The sequence below is a fragment of the Tympanuchus pallidicinctus genome, unplaced genomic scaffold (assembly GCF_026119805.1).
Source record: "Tympanuchus pallidicinctus isolate F22 unplaced genomic scaffold, pur_lepc_1.0 scaffold1, whole genome shotgun sequence".
Taxonomy (NCBI): domain Eukaryota; kingdom Metazoa; phylum Chordata; class Aves; order Galliformes; family Phasianidae; genus Tympanuchus; species Tympanuchus pallidicinctus.
Window position 1 is genome coordinate 96,036,579 of NW_026294618.1, and position 19,577 is coordinate 96,056,155.

Sequence of the window (19,577 nt, forward strand, 5' to 3'; positions counted from 1 at the left end):
TCAGGTCTTACTCTAAAGTTTTCAATACTTAATAGAAACTGAAATACCAAAGTGAGAAGCAACCATATTAAATTGGTTGCTTAAATGTGCTAACCCAAGAGGTAACAACTAATCTTCTACAGGTACAGGAAGATAGTAGCACAAATGAGAATTGAGTCTGAATTGCCCATAGGAAACCATGCTAGCTGCTTATTTATCCTTTTCAGCCACCCTGGGAGACAAACTTACTAAGGCTGCGCCTTTGGGTATACACAATAATTTAGCTTCATTATTTCTTATGCTTTCATATTTTTCCATAGTATACTGGAAGATCAAGATATGAATAACTCCTGTAACAAATTCCCAAAGGATGCCTTTATAGCACTGAAGTAATCATTTCAGATCATGAAAAGAAATAAATTTAACTTCCTCTCCCCCAGTAATAAAATGATGTTCATAAAAATAAGAAGTCTGTACAGGAGGCCTGGAAATATTTGCTTTTAATTCTACCTTTCAAAACTGAGTTATACAAGACAATGTCACTGTTTATATTCAGTACATATATTAAATCAGGAAAAATAAGCAGGCTATAAGTAATTCCGTTTTCTGGAAAGGCATGTCATGAATATTTGTTCCCTGTGACTGAAAACAGAAGGAGGAGAAAACAGATAAAAAAAAAAGAAGAAGAAATTGTAACAACCTTTTTTTCCTCACATACATGCTGAAAATGAGAAAGCGTCAATCAACCTCCAATCAGCCTTATTTAAAGATCAAAATAAGCCTGCAAAGCTCAAAGCCTTTCTTTTTAAAAGAAGCAATGCACAAAGAGTTAAGGGAATGGTAAGTGGCACATTTTTGCAGCTTTGCTTCAATGATAGAAACATTATTTATAAGCCATCTTGTATTCCAAAGACAACAGTAAGGGTCCACTGTCTGAAAGCTTTTTTCACACCCCCAGTCTGCCTTTTTTTTTTTTTTCCAGATGTGTCATTACCTGCTACATTTAAGAGACTCGGTTTGAGTTTAATACCTTGCTAAGCAAGTTACATGTGAATTGAAAATCTTCCAGCAATTTAGAAACAAAGTGCATACAGAAAAGGGCAAAAACATCTTCAGAACAAAATCTGAAAATAGGAAATGCTGCTTAAGGGACTTGCTAAGGAAGATATTCTCTTTTTACTTAAAACATTAAAAACAGTAATAATGTCTTGCCACAATACAGAGTCTGTCTGAACATGTAAAGCTTTTGCTAAGGCTACATAAATCCTAATCCATATTTTCTCAGTAAGTCAATCAGTTTCCCCTACTTCTCTGAAGAGGCCATGGAGTTGACAGAAACATCCAACACCTTGCATTGTAAAGGAAGACCACCAGGCAGACTCTTTAAATTCAGCATTATTTTCTGGAGAACATTTGAGTTTCTTAGAAAATTTTTGAAGAGGCATTTGTTCTTTTGAATATACTAATTGGTGCTTCACAGAATACATAGTTAACCATTTAGCAGTTTCCAACACGTTCAATGTTTGAAAATGCTATGTCTGTAGATGAACAACTAGATGAATACTTACTGGCCAACTATTTGACTTAATATCTGTCTGTCGCCCATACTCAACCATTCCTAGGTACCTTAATATGTTATAGATTCTTAATTGGAAGCAGAGTAATATGACTGCACAACACAATTCACATCACAGAGCTAATTTTGATCTTCAATTACGCATGAGAGATTCAAAATCAAATTGGCTGTCTCCACAGCTACTTGCAGGCCATTAAACTTTGCAGCAAAGCAGTCCAGTGTCATAAAGTCAGCAACCTTTACCAAAGGCTCTTTTGGGGAGCTCTCTATAGGAGAAGAGCTAAAGAGGGGTCGCAAATGTCTCCAGCTGAGATCCTTTGTGCTACTGTTTATTCCACAGCCACATTTCAAAAGTAAATCTGACCAATTAGAGACAGAAGGAAATCCTGATGGAACAAGCCAACAGTGTCCATAAGCCATATCAGTGACAATTTCTCCATCATCGTGACTCAGAGAACAAGCTACAGACTCCAGTGAGTGACAAAATGCATCAGCGATCAACTGGTATTGTGTCTGAGAACAATCCTCATCTTGAGAACTGCTAGTGGGCAGACAGCAAATCTTTAAAGAAAAAAGAAAACAATTAGAATGGTGGATTTAGAGAAATGGCTTTAGTCAAACTTTTTTTTTTTTTTTTAAGAGTTCACAGTCAACAGAAAAGTTAATTTGCTCATTATTTCAATAGGAAAAGTTTCTAGACTTGTCAAAGTTGAGTCCTGCACGATTATCATTCAGTTAAAGTCTACACATTTTTATCATAACACTTAAACACTACATACCTAAAGAAACAGTTACAAGTGCAATATTAATGAAATTCTGAAAAGAAAGATGCCATTAATGAAGTGCTTCAAAAAGACACCTTTGGTTTATGAACTCAGACAAAGATGCAACATGCAATAGAAAAGTGACAAATAGAATAACTGAAACAGAAATTGTGAAATTCTTGACTACTCAGTTTATTAAACAGCTTTAAAACACCCTTTCTCTTACATACCTTTTGTCTTAGGTACAAAGCCAAATGAGTTTCAGTACAGCCACCTCCTAACAATGCCAAGGGTTCCTTGAGTGTTAACTGCAACACATGCTCTGCAGTTTCACAGGCACGCTGAAAACCATATGAATTTCTCATTAAAAACAACATAGTAGGATTTCACCAAATTAAAAAAAAAAAAACAAAAACAACAACACAGCAAACTGGAATAAAGTTTTTAGTAATTCCTGATACTGACTTCATAAACTGAAATGTGAATATAAACATGTTGAGTGGCTTCCAAAGCCACATCTACTGAGTAAGAAATGTCATTATTCGTCCACACTCTGTAAGTGTTGAAATAAAAATGAAAAGTGTATTTCACTATTTTTTTTGTAAAGCTGACTTATAAAAAGGTGACCTGCACCAACACCAGTTTTAGAGTAACTATTCAATAAAAAAAATTACACTTCACTGCCACTGCAGGCAATGCTGCTGACCTTTTCCTGAGTAATTTATTTATGCTCCCATAAACCAATGGGAATGAAAACCTCTACCTTGCACTGACTTCAAGAATAGATGAAAACTGCTTGTTTCTGAACAAGAGGCATCAAACAAACACAAGCACTCCAAGGATTTTTAAGGTCTGGAAACGAAGGAGTTTCTAAATTGCTTTCTTGAAGTTTTCTAAACCCAACTAAGCTCCAAAGTACCAAAGTTCACTGTTAAAAAACCCACTATATTTGTATTTCTCATTATTCTAATTTTTTCACTGAAAACATCACAACAGAAGTTTCAAAATTTGCTTACCTTCAGTTCATCCCAAGTTGTTTCATTTCTGTTACAGAGTATCAAGCTGCAAGCAACCGTGTCATTAGGAATTAGATGCACAAAGTGTTTGGAGGCAAAACTCTTGGCACACACGTCCTTCAAACTGCCGTAACAACTGGGAGACAGTGAATATATGGAAGCTATAGGCTTTGAACCTGTCCAATTTAAAAAAAAAAAAAAAAAGAACAGCATGCATTAGTGTCACAGAATAGCCATCTGCTGCATTTCACAGAGCATCAACCTTTTTCCTTCAGGCTTTTTAAACATTGTATGCTCTACAATAATTAACATTTGAGTCTACACAGACAATCTCAAGCAGAAACCTGCATGTTTTCAAAGTGTAAGGTTTAGCTCAAGATAAGAAGTAATTTTATCAGTCTCATTAGAGTTTGTAAATAACTGACATGTGCAAATAGTTGCTACAATTCTATACTTCTCATAGAACAGTCAGTGATCACTGGTGCAGTAGATCATTGCAGCCAGCCAGTACAAGACCAAACTCTTATGGAATTGCTTTTAGAATGAAAAGTAGCACTTTCTAGTCTGAAACACTTGCTCTGCTACTATGGTAGGATAAAGACAGAAATAGGAGAATTCCTGCTCCACAGCAACATCAATTTAGAAAGGTTTTCATTATGAGACTAGCAGCAAGGGTAATTGCTGCTGCAAGGGTAATTATTTTGTATACAAAAAACAAACAAACAAAAAAAACCCCACTCATTACCTGTCACTTGACTCAGGGGTTCCATCACTGACAGCCCAGCCCTGTCCACAGCAATGACATGGTTATCTTTCAGATACTGTTTCAATGATGGATGGATAACTTTCTGGCACACTACGAGGCCAACTTCATCGTTAACCAACTGCTTTCCTACATTAAGCAACTGATCCAGCTCTGACATTTCTAAAGAAACTCTGTGGTGGACTGTTACTGTTCCTTCTTCTGGGTCAAAGAGGTTTCCTGACATGGACACACAGAAAACTGCTACCTTGACAGTGTCAGAGTAAGTTCTTTTGACAGAAAACAGTTTTGCAAATTGAATTTCTGGTGTTTCTATCAATAGCCCAGGAATAACTGCAGAATCCAGAACTCTTCTACCTTTCACAGGTACTGTTATACATTTTCCTAAAACAGGCTTAGTTTCAGGATGGCATGGAACAGTAAACATAAAAGCCTTTACAATTAGCACAGCAAGATGATCAACCTCTGTTTTATTAAGCATGCAAGCAGGTTTGCTTATTAATACGCTACGGACCAAACAAAGAAGAGTCTCAAGATTACTAAAATCCACAGACACTCGGCAAGCACAGGCCTCAGACCTGAGGTAGTCAGTACACAAACTCAAAAGATGTTTGCTTATTTTTATGACAGTGCAAGATGCAATATTTAGGTTTTTAAAGCTTTCAATCAAGCTGCAGCAAAGAATGGCAGTAAATAAGCCACAGTCACTGAAGCGGGACACATGGTTCTGCACAGAGGCTGTCAAAACCTTTAATACAGGGTGACTGACAGAAAGACGACCAAGTATGGCTGAAGATCGTGAAGTTAGACAAACGTAGCCTCCCATGCCATTGTGGAGCTGTTTAAGTCTACCAGCAGGCCCATAGCAAGATTTTAATATTGCAATTAACAGAGACAGTGGCTGACTAACTGTAGTTAAAGGTTCACTAGTAAATAATGAAGGCTTTTTAGCTTCAAGGCGAGACATTTTCAAAATGAGATTCTAATTCTGATATAAAAAAAAAAGAGTGATTTCACTCTTACTCAGATCTAGAACTCACGGCACTTTAAAGCAGTACATTTTTATTCTTTGCTGACAAAGATTACTATTTTAAAATGTAAAACAATATGCTAAGTACATTAGATTCTGCACATCAGCCATCTCAAAACGAGGCTTAAATCCCAGTGTGAAATTGGTAGTGACAGCTTTATAGCTACTTCATTCACGATGATTATCTCTCTTAGTTTCTGAATGCAATCGAGCAGATTTTTTTGCAACAAAGTTTACAAGCATGGTTCCAAAATGGAAACCTATAAGTGACAGTCCTGCCACAAGCAGAATGTTCTTTTTACTCCAGCTAGCTTTCCTCATCTTCTCTTCTGGCGATACTCACAGGTGATGTTTCAAAGTTAATTATACCTACAATAAAAACAAGATTATTAGGTATTAGCACAATCTTACACCAGTATTACACAGCTTTAAATGCTTTCTTTTTCCCCCCAGAAAAACTTCACATATGGAAAAAAACTATAGTATGATATTTAATTGAAAAAAACATTGTATAGAGGTATGCAGTACACAAACTATATATTTTTATTATTACTTTCACTTCTGACCTTTAGGTTCTATGCTGTTTTACGTATAGGTTGACAGGTAGCATGGCACTACAAAATACACCAAATGGTATGAAAGTGTCAAATTACAGAGATGCTGTTTTTAAACAAAGAACAAAAAAGTGAAACATTCAGCACTACTTCCCATGCAGCCACTTCAGAAACAAAGATCTTAGCACATTTAAACAACTTCTACCTCTGCCCCTGCAAGAAGGGTTTCTTACTTCAACTTATACAGCATACACTTAATTAGCTCTTAAATACTTCAAAACGTAAAGATGCATTACTTACATCTATATATCTGTAATGTCTACAGAGACTTCTCTCATTAGAGACTGTTAGATTTAACCATTATTCTGTACTGTAACCACTATTAACAACACAATGCATTATACTAGTGTAGTCATTCTGGCCAGTTTTGAATCTGGAAAGGACACTATTACACACCAAATCAGACACAGAAGTTTGACTGTTGCCTTGAAAAGTGACTGGGGTTTGTTTAAAAATAACTTTCAAAACTTGTAACAGCATCACATTATTAACCCTACTAATACAGGATAAACAGTTTGAGAACTTACATGCATCTAGAAAAAAAAAAAAAAAAAGTCTTGTAACTACCAGATGAACTCATCTAAGAAAGAATAAAACTCTAGAAGACTAACACCACAGCACCAATACTGCATTTTCTAGAGAAGTGATCTCCTGCCTCAAAGATGTAGGCACAACTGGTTAGGAAGCTTACCTAAAACACAGCGCTGATGTTACTCTTCCTTATTTTTGCGATCACTTTGCATTATATATGTCACAATTCCAGGTTCTGGAATAATCTCCTCTGTCTTCACTTGGAAAAGAGGACTGGACTTAATGTGGAACCACGACCAGTGCACCAGGCTAAGGCTAATTCCCATAACAATCAGAACTTTGTAGTCCTTCCATAAGGTTCTGAGGTTCATCATAAATTGGCATTTATGTACCTAGACAAAAATAATTAAAATACATTTCAGAAATTCTATTTCCTCTTACAACAGCACAAAGCTCAAACGTAAATATCTTTTATTACAGCACAGCAAACAATTATAACAACATGACAAAGGAAAGCTTTACTTTATGACCTCCAGGAAAAGAAAGGTTTTTAAAGTAACCTCAATTCAGACATTTTGATCTGTTAATCATTATGTTGCTGCAAGTTTTGGCACATTAAATGTTAAAGTTTCGTGATGTTTCCCTAATTACACATTATCACCTCAGGCAGCAGATAATTGAAGGCTAAGTCAACACATAAAGCTGTATCAAATACACCATTTCTCCTGCTCACTTCACAAGAAAACTCGAGGGGCTCCTCAGAGAGCATCAGCTTTTAGCCTGCAGGCTGTGCTGTGCTTCTGATAGCACTCCAGGCTGCCCAGGCCGGCAGTTCAGCCTGCCTGCCTTACCTCTGTGCCCTTGAGCCTCAGAAACTACAAGGGCATCACGAAGTGAACTCAGCCGCTCTTATAAAAAATACGAAGAGCCACCCACACGAAGTCTCATGGAAAAACATGTACCAACGTGCACACAGGAAGCGACAATTACAAATATTTTGATTTTGTATCACGACATCTTGGTTTGAAGACCTACAAAGGTACAGCTCAGACAGCAAGCGTTCCCGGCCGCTTCATTCTCTCACTGACGAGGAAAAACCCGGCACGTGAATTCGGGCTCTGAGCCGGCCCCACAAACGCAGGCTGAGGTGCCTCTGCAGAGCCGTGCCGGCGAGAGCCCCCACGTCACCTTACCTCACCCAGTAACACGGCCCTCCCTGACAACCTCCAGACGCAGAATGGTCGACGGGGCAACGGCCACCAGGAACGAGTTGGAGAAAAGACGCGACCGTCCAGCGCTCACCTCAGCTCGCCAGGCCGGGCCAAGAGCCGCGGGGCGCGGGAGGCGACAGCAGGAAGCAGGCTTACAGGGACCGAAAACGCCTCTCCCACCCCGAACAGGGCTCGTGCGAATATACGCGAGGACGTCCTTCTCCCTGCGTGCCGTTGGCCAGCCCTATATCACGTGATCAACGAGTGCGCTCGCTCTCCTACAGTCACCCGCCGCCCTGGCGGCCATTTTGCTTTAGGGCAAAACGCTGGGCGGGCCGCGGCTACGGATGGCGGCCATTTTGGATAGGGGAGAAGAAGCTCGCGTTTGGCAGCCATCTTGCTTGGGGGCAATATAGCCGTTAGGACCGGCGGAGGCGGGCACGGCGTGGCGGGAGACGCGGCGCGAGCGCGGCGTAGCACCGCTGCTCCCAAGCTGGGTCTCGTTGCATGTAGCCGCCGCGTCTCAGGCTGCAGTCCCGCTTTCCCTGGAAACAGAGGCGCGCGGTGGCGGCTCGGAGTAACGGCCGTCCCTCAGGCTCCGCCTCCCGAAGCTTCCCGTTGATTTTAAAAAAGCCGCCTCGTTTTCGCTGCCTGCCGTTGTGCCCCGTTCGCTCCTGCGCTCCTCTGCCTGAGTCTTCGTGCAGGTAGATGCCGTTACCTGACCGCAACGAGTTCAAGATGCTCCCTCATCCGAGCCTCCTTTTGCTTGTCTTATTCTGTACTTCTGTACTCGATCTTTGCTTTCCCCGTTCCTTCTGTTGCTGTAACACTTCTGTCGTATTTGCAATTTGTTGGTGGAGAATTGCAAAGTTTATAACCGTAGCCAAAAGACAGGTTTATTAGAAATTAACTTAAAAACTTTAACGTATACTCTGAAAGGAGCATAGCAGTTCTGAAAGATACATAGAACAGCTGGGATTCACTCAGCAAAGCCAGAAGATTGCATCCAGCCCATCTGACAGGGCGCTCTGGTGTGCATCTCACTGCTTTCACGTATCAACAGCTGTGTAGGTGAAACTTACCACTGTTGCATTTGTGTTGTACTCTAAAGGTGAACTGACACTCTGAATGAACACGTTCAGATAACAGTGAAATAAAAAAGAATTGCAACCTTGTTGGAAGAGTAGTTTCTGATGAAGTGGAAAAAAAAAAAAAAAATGGGCATAATGGGCTGGAATTCCCAAAACGGCAATGCCCACGGGTGATGGTGTATTTCTGCAGAAGCAGAAATGCTTTGTAAGTATGCGTGTTGCACGGTGTTACCCTGCTGACCCAAGGTCCATGGTCGACATTTAGAAATAGCCAGAGCACTGGCAGTGCTTGCTGTCCAACACTTAAGCTCCAGAGAGTTCAGAAAAAAAAAAAAAAGTTTTATTTTGACTCTAATTGATAACTAACGGTGGCACATCCTAGAGAGGTATCCAATTATTGTTCTGGTTTTGCCTTTTTTTCAGGTATCCACCTCTTCTCACATGTGATAACAGCTCCCAAAGATGGGCAGAGCATGAACAGTTTGTAATGTGAGAAGTTGCTGTATGTAGGCATGTGTAGCAGGAGTTTTCAGTTCTGTCAGCACTGAAAGCCACATCTTCACTAAGGTAAGATGCTGTTAATCAGCTGACTGACTTGTGTAATGCTATAATGAGATAGAAAGTACAGTGATAATAGCAGGGTAGCAAAGCCTTGGCTGTAGCAAATGAGAATGAACCCAAATGCAGCAACTATAGAAATGAAGAAAAAGAGCTGCTTACCTCTGAAAGGCCTCTGGTGGGTAGAGATCTCCACCAAGAGATGCCTTTGCCTCCACTGCCAACCCTTAAATGAGGTTTGGGAAGGGGTGGATCCTGGCTCCGGACATTTCAGTCACTCAGGAGTGTTGCATGCACCTGAGCTCCCTGGGTTGGCCCTGCCTTCCTACCAGGTGCTCCATTGCTGGTTTGGGCTGTTGCTTCTCATTTCTGCTAAAACTTGCTTTCTGGGAAGCCCCATTTCCTTAATTTTCTAAGTTTCTGCCATTTCACTTGACTTTAAATTGTGTCATTTCTAGAACATGCCTGATGCTTCTTACCAGGAGGTTGTGTATCTAGTTCTGGGGCTTGTTTTGATGTTTGTTTGCTCATTGTGGGGTTTTTTGTTGGTGAAAGATGTCCATCAATAATTTAGATGTTTGAAATACTACAAATACCATATTGAGGATTTATATTTTAGAGAGTAAAATTTCTTAGGTAGGTTTTTCTGTCATGTGTAGTTGTCTTCATGTCTTCTTATGGGAGATTTCGTTTAGGACTTGGGTTATTTTGTGGTGGATGCAGAATTCCATGAATCAGATTTTGTTATCAAATAACAGCAATTGTAACAGACCTTCATCCTTTGGTTGCAACAAAGTATCAAAGTATTGTAGAGATGGATGGTGTCTTTTCTTGTAGCATTGTTGTAGGATTTTTTCCCTCATTTATTGGTGTCTCAATATTATGGTGTTTTGTTTTGTGATTTTTTTTAAATCTTTTTTTTCCTTTTTTTGTTTTTTTTTCTTTCTCTTATTGCTTTGTAAATTAGATTTGGGGAAGAGTTCTTTCTACTAAGGGTCGTGGTACATCAGTAACAGCATCCTTATTGGGTGGCATGTTGTAATGTTGGTGATGCCAGAAAAATATCTATGAGCATTTGGTGAAAAGGTGGTACCCTGGCATTATTTCAGCTCTTCTTTGTATCTTTACTAGTGTAAGGGTTAATGATAAAACATGGGCTCTTCAAATATTCATGAGTTCACAAGCTTCCATCACTGATGTGAAATGTGTGCTTTATGCAACTCAAAAGTGATATACCACAACTATTTTTTGTTATTTATGCCTACTGTGTTTTCATTTGCTTCTTTTTGGATGTGGGGAGATGTAGGGATCATTAGTAAACCTCTAGATTTACTAATCTTTCACTGAAATTAAAAACCCAGCTATGAAAGTCCCAGCTGGTGTGAATAGGGAGAATAGATTTCTTTTGTTGTTACTGTTCTAGCAGAGTCTGATATGCCTTAAGTGTCTGCGTATTTTGGGGTGTGATGTATCTTACTGCTTGCTTTATATTTTTGCATGAAGAGTGAGTAGTCCTTCCTTGCAGTTTCTGAACACCAGGAGTACAATTTTGTAGATTATTATAAGAAATTGAGAAATGCATTTGGTGTTTTTTTGTTTTGTTTTAGTTTTTTGTTTTGTTTTTCCTTTGGTGGCTGCTATTCATTCTTTTTAACTTCTATCTGACCAAGTTCTAACAGCTGCTACTGAGTTACTGAGTTTGATCTCTAAGATTCTTATAATAGTTCTGCTTAAACTCTTGTTTAACTCTTTTTTGAAGCTAAATAAGGAAAATGACTGTGTTTTTAAATATGTAAGTGTAGTGTCTGACAGAGACAAATATCACCAAACAGACTTGTGTCCTGAAATTTTGACAGCTCTCTCACAATGCTTTACAATAGCTGGAAGATTATGATGAAAAATAGGTACATATTCCCAAATTTTAACTCTTTTTTTTAATACTATCTATCAGAAAATTGACTGTATTTGTCTAGTTTAGGAGTCTACTTCTGTAGGTATCTTGTAGAATATGAAAAACAGCTCTGTTCTTTGGAATTGTCAGGGCTCATGCAGCCCAATGTTTCTCACCCAGTATGCCAAATAAAGCAATCTAAATCCTATTTGGGATAAGCAGGAGGATATCTGAAATTCAGTTCAAACTTTGCGCAATCAAAATAGCTTTCAGGTCACATTGCTTTGTGCTTGTAATAGTCTGGAGCTTTAAATGAGCGTGCAAACATGTGTGGTCTGTGAGAAGCCATACTGTCTTTAATCTTTCCCCACTGTCACCCATTCAACCTATCCCCCTCTTATCCATCTGACAAAAAAAAAAAAAAAAAAAAAATTGTGCTCTTTTCCTGAGCTGATTTAAATGATACTTGTGATTATTTAAACTGCCAGTAGTAGTAGCAAATAGATGTTTCAATTAAGAAATTTTCTTGCTGCAGTTCAACCTTGCTGAACTGAGCACGATGGAGGAGACTTTCTGTAGGACTGCTGATGTATACAAGCTGTCACGGGTTCCCTGCTTACACAGAAATGCAGTACCCTTAAGATAGGAGGGGACGAGCTTAGGGCTGAGGATTCTGACTAGAACTGGCATTACTTCATATATTATGATTATATGTTTTATTTTAATATATGTTAATACATCATATTTATATTTTATTAGTCTTGTTTTCTTAAAAGAAATACTTTTTTTTAAGTTTTGCGTGGTTGTTTTTTGTTTGTTTGTTTTTTACTTCCCTCTTTATTCTTTAAGCTATGCCAAGGGATTTCATGTAAAGGTATTATTTTGGAAGAGAAACTAGGTCCAGGACATCCACATAGGGCCAGTGGTTGACATAGTAGTAAAGGAATATTCCAGGTTTAGTTGGCTGCCACCTGACAGTTTCTTTAGGATAAGTAAGGGTAGTCGGTCTCTAGCGCTGGGCTGGGAAATAGTTCTAGTTTTGTATTAGAGACGTTGGTTGTTCAGTGTCTGGTGATAGAGTTCAGTAAGGTGAGCTGAGACAGGTATTCTCCTTTAAAGAATAATTTTCCATAGTTTCTGTGCAGCAGAGTATAAATATCAAGTCTGAAGAGTGGTAGTAATGGGGAAAAAAAACCCAAAAACTAGTAGATTAAAAAGAAATCCTAGTTGGGCATAATGAGTTTTTCCTAGTGCTGATCATTTTTAATTGATGTTTTTATAGGACCAGCTTACGCTGAGCTGTCATGACATCCAACAAGTTTGTCATTAAGGTAAGTAGAATGCCGTAGCTTTTATTTAAAAAATAGAAAGAAAATATAAAGGTACTTATAGTATTTCTTAGAACACGTGTAGATTGGCTTTAGAACTTAATGATGAAGAGGAGCATCCTTCAAGCTTCTGATCATACTAATGTATTTTGGGTCTTTGGAAGCAAGCTTCTGGAATTGCTGGTGTATCGTGGCAGAGCCAGTTGAAGATCAAAAATCACATAACTGGAAGTGATTCATTGTGTGATTAGAATTAGAAGCTGCATGAATTCTCAGTAAAACAGCACTTGCTATAAGACAAAATTTAACACTGATTCTTCTCTTATCTTGTAAATATCTTGTAATATTTTTGTGCACTTCCCAGATAATCTAGCAGTTCCTGGTTTAAGAGGCAGTAATGTTCTTAAACTTTTTATCACACTCGACTCTGCTTGCATCTCTTCCTGCCTCTTTTCTGTTCTCAGCTGTTACTTGTGCTTAGTGCCTGGTAAACTGATGTTACAATTTATTTTTCTGTTTCTAATGTCATACTGAAGAGTAACGCATTTCAAAACATTCTGTAATAAATATAGCACTTTATATTTGCTTCTTTCTTAACTATGTCATCTTATGACTAACTTAATTGTTGAGTAAGATTGGTGAATGTTTCTCTTTTGGACCACTTTTCCTGTTTCTGGTTTGTTCACGTATGTCTGAGGTAGTTTAGATTAGGCATGCATTTCTGAATGATTAGAGCAATGTGTTATTCTCTTGGAAATGTCATTTGGTTTTTTTACCCAGGAATTTTCTCCTTTAGAGAAAAGACCCTTTTCTCAGTAGATAATTTTGGTGGTGATGTTTTGGTGGTTTGTTTATTTGGGCTTTTTTTTTTTTTTGAGCACAGTCACAAAAATATTGCTGACTGATCAGGCTGTGAAAGCTGTTGAAATCTTCTAGTGTGTGTATGAAAATTGTTAAATAAGCAGACCAAACCCTTTATTTTTTAAATGCTATCTGCATTCTTTCCCAAGTAGGAGTTCTCTCTCTTGCTAGGACACTTAATTCTTTTTACTGTTTAATGTGATTAAACAGCTTAAACTGACAGTATTGTGTCTGTTATTTCAAAGATCTCCTCAACTGACATACTGTTGTTAACTAATTCTCAATTAATACAGCTATTCTATCAGGAGAAGTACCTTTGATTTTGATATTTTGGCTCCATGTGCTGTTGGTGTATGGATGGAGTAACAACAGAAGCTGAGGGTGAAGCCATTGTCTTTCTCAGCTGAGATCTCATGATATCATTAGTATTAATGTAAATGCCAAAGAAAACAAGTGATACGAGTCACAATATCTTTGCTAGATAAAGTGGTGCAAGATTGCTTGTTACTGATCTGTGTAATTACAGTTTGCTGATCCAGCAGACTGTACTTTATTCAGTACAGACTCTAGCAATTGCTATGTCTGCTAGTTCAGTATCAGCAAATGGATCATTTCTCATTGAGCTTGAATTCATAGGTAAGAATATAATAGATGCATCTTTTGAGATACAATTTCATTTTCTTCCTGGTAGTGTTTAAGGAATAAGCATTAATTTTTGTGCAGAATCTTGAAAATTAACTCCTTGACTTTTCATTGTATATTTGATGCATTTTATTCAAGGCAAACATGACAAAAGTAACTGGAATTCTTTTTGTGCACAAAGATGCATATATTTTTATTTTAGATTAGATTATTTTGTGTGTGAATTTTTTGCTTCTTTGCATTCACTGAATGTGAGTAGTTCATTTTTGAAGACTGTTCAACTTTCACATAATTTTCTCAAGGAAGATCCTCGTGGAGAAGATTCTTCATTAAAGGGCAGAGCACAGGGAGAGTATAGAATGTCCTGTAGTCTTGATTTTAGGTTTCTCATGTTTGGTGGGGGATCATTTTATGGAATCTGAAAATATTTTATGCTTTCCTTGTCTTCTACATTTTCTACCTTTTATGTTTTGTAAGTATGCATGATTTAATAATTTTGGTAAGAGACTGGAAATTACAGCTAATTCATCTTTCAAGACTTAGCTGATTTGATCAAAATTTAAGAAGAAAACTCCTGTAATGTGTTTAATGGCTTTGCTTCTTAATTATGGTGTTAAATGAGGTCTGTATCTGCAGTGTAATGGTCCGCTATTTCCAGTAGAGGGAGCAATTGACCAAATTTTGAAAGATGCCTCTGAGTCTGGTTATGGGCAATTAAAGGCAAATGAAATCAAATAATTGATGCAGTAAAATCGCTTTAAACCTTAGTGCAAAATCTGCGGTCAAGCCCTAAACACACATTCTTTGATTGCCACTTGGATGGATTCCACAGTGGTGTGCAATAGATAATATTTTGCACAGGTTACTTTGATCAGGCGCTTTCAATTTTAAATAATATTGATACTTCATAAAGCACTGAATGGCAAAAACGCCCCTAAATCTGGAAAGTAAAACATATGAATTTAATTAAGCTTTCTGTGTTGCTAAAATATTTTACTGCTCTTTTGAGAAATAAATCTTAACTTTAATTGGTGAGGCTTACAGCAAAATTATGAACTTTATACAGACTTGAAAAGTAATATAATTGGGGCCTTGTTTTAAAACTTTGGCCAAACTAGAAAGAATATTCTTCCAAAATTATGGAAATAGAATTTATTCATGTGAAATGCAAATCTAAATGCAGTAATTTTTATAACTCTAATAGAAAAATCTCATTTGCTGTTTTCTGCTGGAGACTTCTTAAGCTATTACTACACTTCAATAGCTCAACTCAAAGGGAAGCTTATTGTACTTTGGCATTTCCTACATTCAGAAATTAAGAGCTCTGTTCTATCTCAGACTTGCAGGCCTTTGGAAGTGCATATTTTAGAGTCAGTGTTCTCTGGTCACTCAGCACAATGCAGTTGATTTTTCAGCATTGTTCCTTGTTATCAGTTGAAATTATTGTATGCTGGGAGCAGCCCTTCCTACTTTAATCTTTTTTTGCTTACTTTAATTTGAAAGCTCCTTTGCAGGAGCAAGTGTATTTTTCTGTGTTCTATTACTTTTTTAACTGGAAATAAATATGATGGTACTGGATGTGAAGAGATAGGAAAATGACAGTGCAACTGTAACGTGATCAGTTTTTCCCTTTATTTTCCTTGTTTATGCATGCATAACTTAATTATCTATAATACAGTGAAATCATTAAAGTGTTGCTTTATAAGCAAACACATCTTAGTATCTGTCTTTTAATATCTTAAAGTGCTCACAAAAAAGTGTGCATGCCAATTATGTTGATTCTAGGTCCTAACAGTAGGTGGAAAGAAATGGAAGGATATCTTATCAGAGTACCTACGTTGTTGTACAGGTCATTTTAGGGTCTGCTCACAGACCTGCATAGGATACACTTGTGTTTGGTTTGGAAGAAGAAAACTGACAATTTACTTGTATGACTTCATTTTTTTGTGGTGTTTTTTGTTGTTGTTGTTGTTAGCTGTTGCCTGAAATACTGCACAATGATAATAAGTGTTCTGTATCAGGTACATCTACCTGATCCATAGATTACATCTATATGATCAAACAGATGAAATGTATGATTTCTGAAAGCATCATGTTTTGTTAGCTGGTATTTCTTTAAACATTTTCTATACAAGAAAGAGGCATGTTTTTCTTCTTGCAGATTGTTTGGAGAGGAAAAAAAGGAGGGAGACGAGTGGGGTTTCTTATCTAATCTTTTAATTTTGTCCGTTTCCTTATAAGGAGCAATGGAGAATAGTAATGCATTTTACTACTGTATTAAGTCCATATGTAAATGAATACAGTGCTCTCAAGTGGAGAACAACAAATACTACTTATATAAAAAATATTTTGAACACATCCTGTGACTGCCCAGTTATTGGACTGATACTACAGATGCTTTTTTCACATACACAGCTTTGAACACTACAGCACAATGTTTTCTGGCTTGAGTTATGTTTTTTGAGAGCACTTAGTTGAACTAACTAATCAACAAAGAAATTCTGATGTTCTTTTCCGCACTGCAAAACAAAGAAATTTGTGTGTGAAATTGCTGTTAGTGGAATAATTGCAAACATTTCAGTACAAATATGCTGTCACGGAGTTGATCAGATCAATCTATGTCCGTGACAGGGGCGGCAGGCCTCTGCCCTCCCCCCCCACCCCGGTCCCACAAAAATGGGAAGGAAGGAAGGGAGGAAAAGAGCAGCGGCAACAATCTATGGAGGAAAACTTATTTTACTATAATATTGGAATACAAAATAACACAATATATACAATTTAATTGAAATTGAGATTAATAAATCAGACAAGATGAGAGAGAGAGTTCCCGGGACCGAGTCAAACCTGAAAAGCTTGGAACGGCCAGGAAAGCACCTCCAGCACCCACTGCCAGGCAGCAAGAGAGCGGCCCCCCCCACCCGGAAGGGCCAGATCCCATGACTGCTGTAATGTACAGGGATAGGTAGCTGGAATTGGGGCAGTGACACTTTAATGCCCCGTACACTACATGATGTTTTGATGTGGAATACTGAAACCATAAAAAAAAACAAAAACAAAAAAACATAGAACCATGACATATGCTAAGATTCAATTGTCTAAGTTGGGACTGAATTTGCAAATGTGTTTTGAATCTTAGAAGTATAATACCAGAGTTCTGTAAACTGATTAAAGGTTTCTGAATTTTAGAAGCGTGTGTTCTTATGTTTGCTTTTTGGATCTTTAAAATTTGAAGAATAGCTGCATTAACTACTTCATGGTGGATGTAGTTCTCCCAAAGCAATATTGGTCAAATCAACTATAAATACAAGTGAGTGGAATTATTATTTTCAATTACTATCATACCCATCTGTATAATCAAAAAGCATTAGGATGTTATAATCACAAAATAAACAAGAGAGTTAGGCAAAGCAGACTATGATAACAAAAGAGAATAAATGGAAGACTTACCCCTATCCTGGGCTCACCACAAAACACCAGCAGAGCAGATCTCTAGAAGAGATCCTTCCCCACTGGCAGCCAGCTCTTAAATAGGTCTAGGAGAGATGCAGCCAGGTTCCACCCCTTCCAGCAGCACAGGTGAATTGCCTTCACCTGATCTCCTCTGGCTGACTCATGGCTCGCCTCAGGTGATCAATCAGAGGTTCAGGCCGTGACTCTGCAGTTCCCATACAACTTCTCACAGCTGTGATGTTTGCATGTGTTAGTTGCTGTAGGAGTGTGTCAAATATGATACCTGTCTAGAAAGTTGCTGTAGGAGTGTGTCAAATATGATACCTGTCTAGAAGTGCTTAGAAGTCTTAAATATGATAACAAGTAACCTGGCATAAAATGTGATTTAAATCAAGAATTAATAAACAACAAAGGATGGAGAGACATCTATTTAGTTCTCTTTCTTACTGTGCATTTCATTCTCAATTTTATGGTACCAGATATGCAGTGACTACAGTGACTAGTAAATAAATTCCGGAAGAAATAAAAGGAAGTTGGGAGGTAAAAGAAGGAGAATTAAGTGCATGCTCTAATTCTAAACCTCCTGGAATCCATGGAAGTTTCCTCACTGACCTCAGAGGATTAGTTTTCAAGGATCTGATGAGTCGATGAAGAACTGAGACATTAAAATGTTAGCAGCAGGGGAAAGGAGCAAGAAGCCAGAGGGATGAACTTCTTTGGTAGAAATACTGTTTTCACAGGCATCGCTTTGAAAATGAATAGAAAAATGCTTCAGTTTAGGTTACTCTTTAGTATTGCAAATAAATTAACCTAAATAATCTAAGTAGTTTATAAACTATTATTTATAGCAGAGAATGAGGAATTTTGGTAATTATTAAGGCTATGCTGCTCTGTCAATGATATGATTGTAAATATGCACCGTACCACATGATTATTTTTTTTTTTTGCATACTTAATACAAAGGTGTCATCTTCATGGAGCTTCTTTTATGCCTTATTTCTGATCAGCAACAGCATATTTTTCACTTCTGCTGTTCTGCTTTTTGGAGATCTTGGTGGTAATGCCTACATGAGCCCTTAGTGCAGCAGGAGAAGAGGAAGGAATGGGGAATTTCAATTTCTTGCAGTCCAACAAGACTTAGCAGAAGTACTGCATGGGGTCAGCTCGAGTCTGTAGGCCCTAGGAGAAGCTTCAGCTTGTGCTGTAGTTCAAACTGTGAAATTCTTTAGCTCTTTCTAATGAGTTTAGATGGGGGTTAATAGTATGGGAGGTAAGAGGATCCCCATTTCCTATAATTCCTCTGTATGGTAGTAATATCATGTCCAATTTAACAACAGCTATGTGGTTTTTGCTATTGGTGTTAGTATCATAAAATAGGAAACGTATATATTGTTTCACATGGCCTCTTTCCTTGGCAATGTGGATGGATTCTAGTACATGGAAGTATGTGGATATTTGGTTTTTGAGTGTGTTCTGTTTAAGGTGTGAAATAAAATGGAGAAGAGAGGCTGATAATACGTCTGATTTCTTTCCTTATGTTTCATCCATGTTATTTGCTACTTCCTTAAAAGAAATCTATTTTTGAAAAGCAAAATTATTGCTTGGTGGTGTGAGTATTTTCTGTAGTGCAATACTTCCAATTCAACCATGACTTTGCAGAATATTCCTTACTCATTAGCCAAGCAGTTCCTTAAATAGTTGTACCACAGGACATGGCACCCTGTTTCAGTATCCTGCTGCAGTCATTGCTAAGCGTGAGCACCGATGATGCTTGACTATTGTGAAAACCCTTTAAACTGCTGATAAAATGATGACTCATGGTCACCTGATGAAAACAGACTCATTACCATGACTCCAAGTGTTTCACTTCCCACACTAGTTCTTCTGAAAGGGATGCAATTATTTTCTGTTGACAGCTGCTCAATTAGAATGTGACAATGTGGTTGGCACAAACTGTAAGTTCTAAATATCTATTTTAGTAATATAAGTAACTAAAATTTGTATGAAATGTGAAGAAGTCACTAATGTTATCAGCAGTGTTACTTGCACGATTATATAGTAAGAGACAGAGAGAGGTAAGGCTGTTGTTGAACGCTGTTAAATTCCATGAAGCAAGTAATTGAATGTAGGGTAGTGAGGCTTGGTTAATTCTCTTGCAAATGATCAGGAATTCTACTGGTGATTTTTTTTTTTTTTTTTTTTTTTCTTAAATTAGTTTCTGTATTTTGATTGGAAACATTTCTAATTTGAAGTGTTTTGAGCTGCCATGCTT

At 37.7% G+C, this 19,577-nt stretch overlaps 2 protein-coding genes across 7 annotated transcripts in view; one reads left to right on the top strand and one right to left on the bottom strand.

The window, feature by feature from the left end:
* Window positions 1–461: 461 nt before the first annotated feature.
* Window positions 462–5,300, bottom strand: MKKS (MKKS centrosomal shuttling protein). The gene is made up of 4 exons (XM_052696937.1): window positions 4,081–5,300; window positions 3,336–3,511; window positions 2,550–2,660; window positions 462–2,116 (listed from the first exon to the last, which is right to left on the bottom strand). Exons 1-4 carry the CDS (start codon window positions 5,063–5,065, stop codon window positions 1,676–1,678), a joined length of 1,713 nt encoding a protein of 570 aa, XP_052552897.1. The 5' UTR covers window positions 5,066–5,300; the 3' UTR covers window positions 462–1,675.
* A 2,454-nt stretch (window positions 5,301–7,754) lies between these two features.
* The window catches only part of SLX4IP (SLX4 interacting protein), an 80,231-nt gene continuing 68,408 nt past the window's right edge, over window positions 7,755–19,577 (top strand). For 2 of the 6 annotated variants that reach the window (XR_008210242.1, XM_052698107.1), the window contains exons 1-3: window positions 7,758–8,188; window positions 8,999–9,142; window positions 12,307–12,355. Coding sequence is in view for 4 of the 6 variants with exons in the window: in XM_052698107.1 (XP_052554067.1) it covers window positions 12,329–12,355 (27 nt within the window). In the remaining 2 variants the exon portion in view is untranslated. Of the gene's footprint in view, window positions 8,189–8,998; window positions 9,143–12,306; window positions 12,356–17,067; window positions 17,163–19,169; window positions 19,261–19,577 lie in introns of those variants that run through there. The other 4 variants (XM_052700160.1, XM_052701761.1, XM_052699366.1 and 1 more) reach the window with 4 other exon arrangements.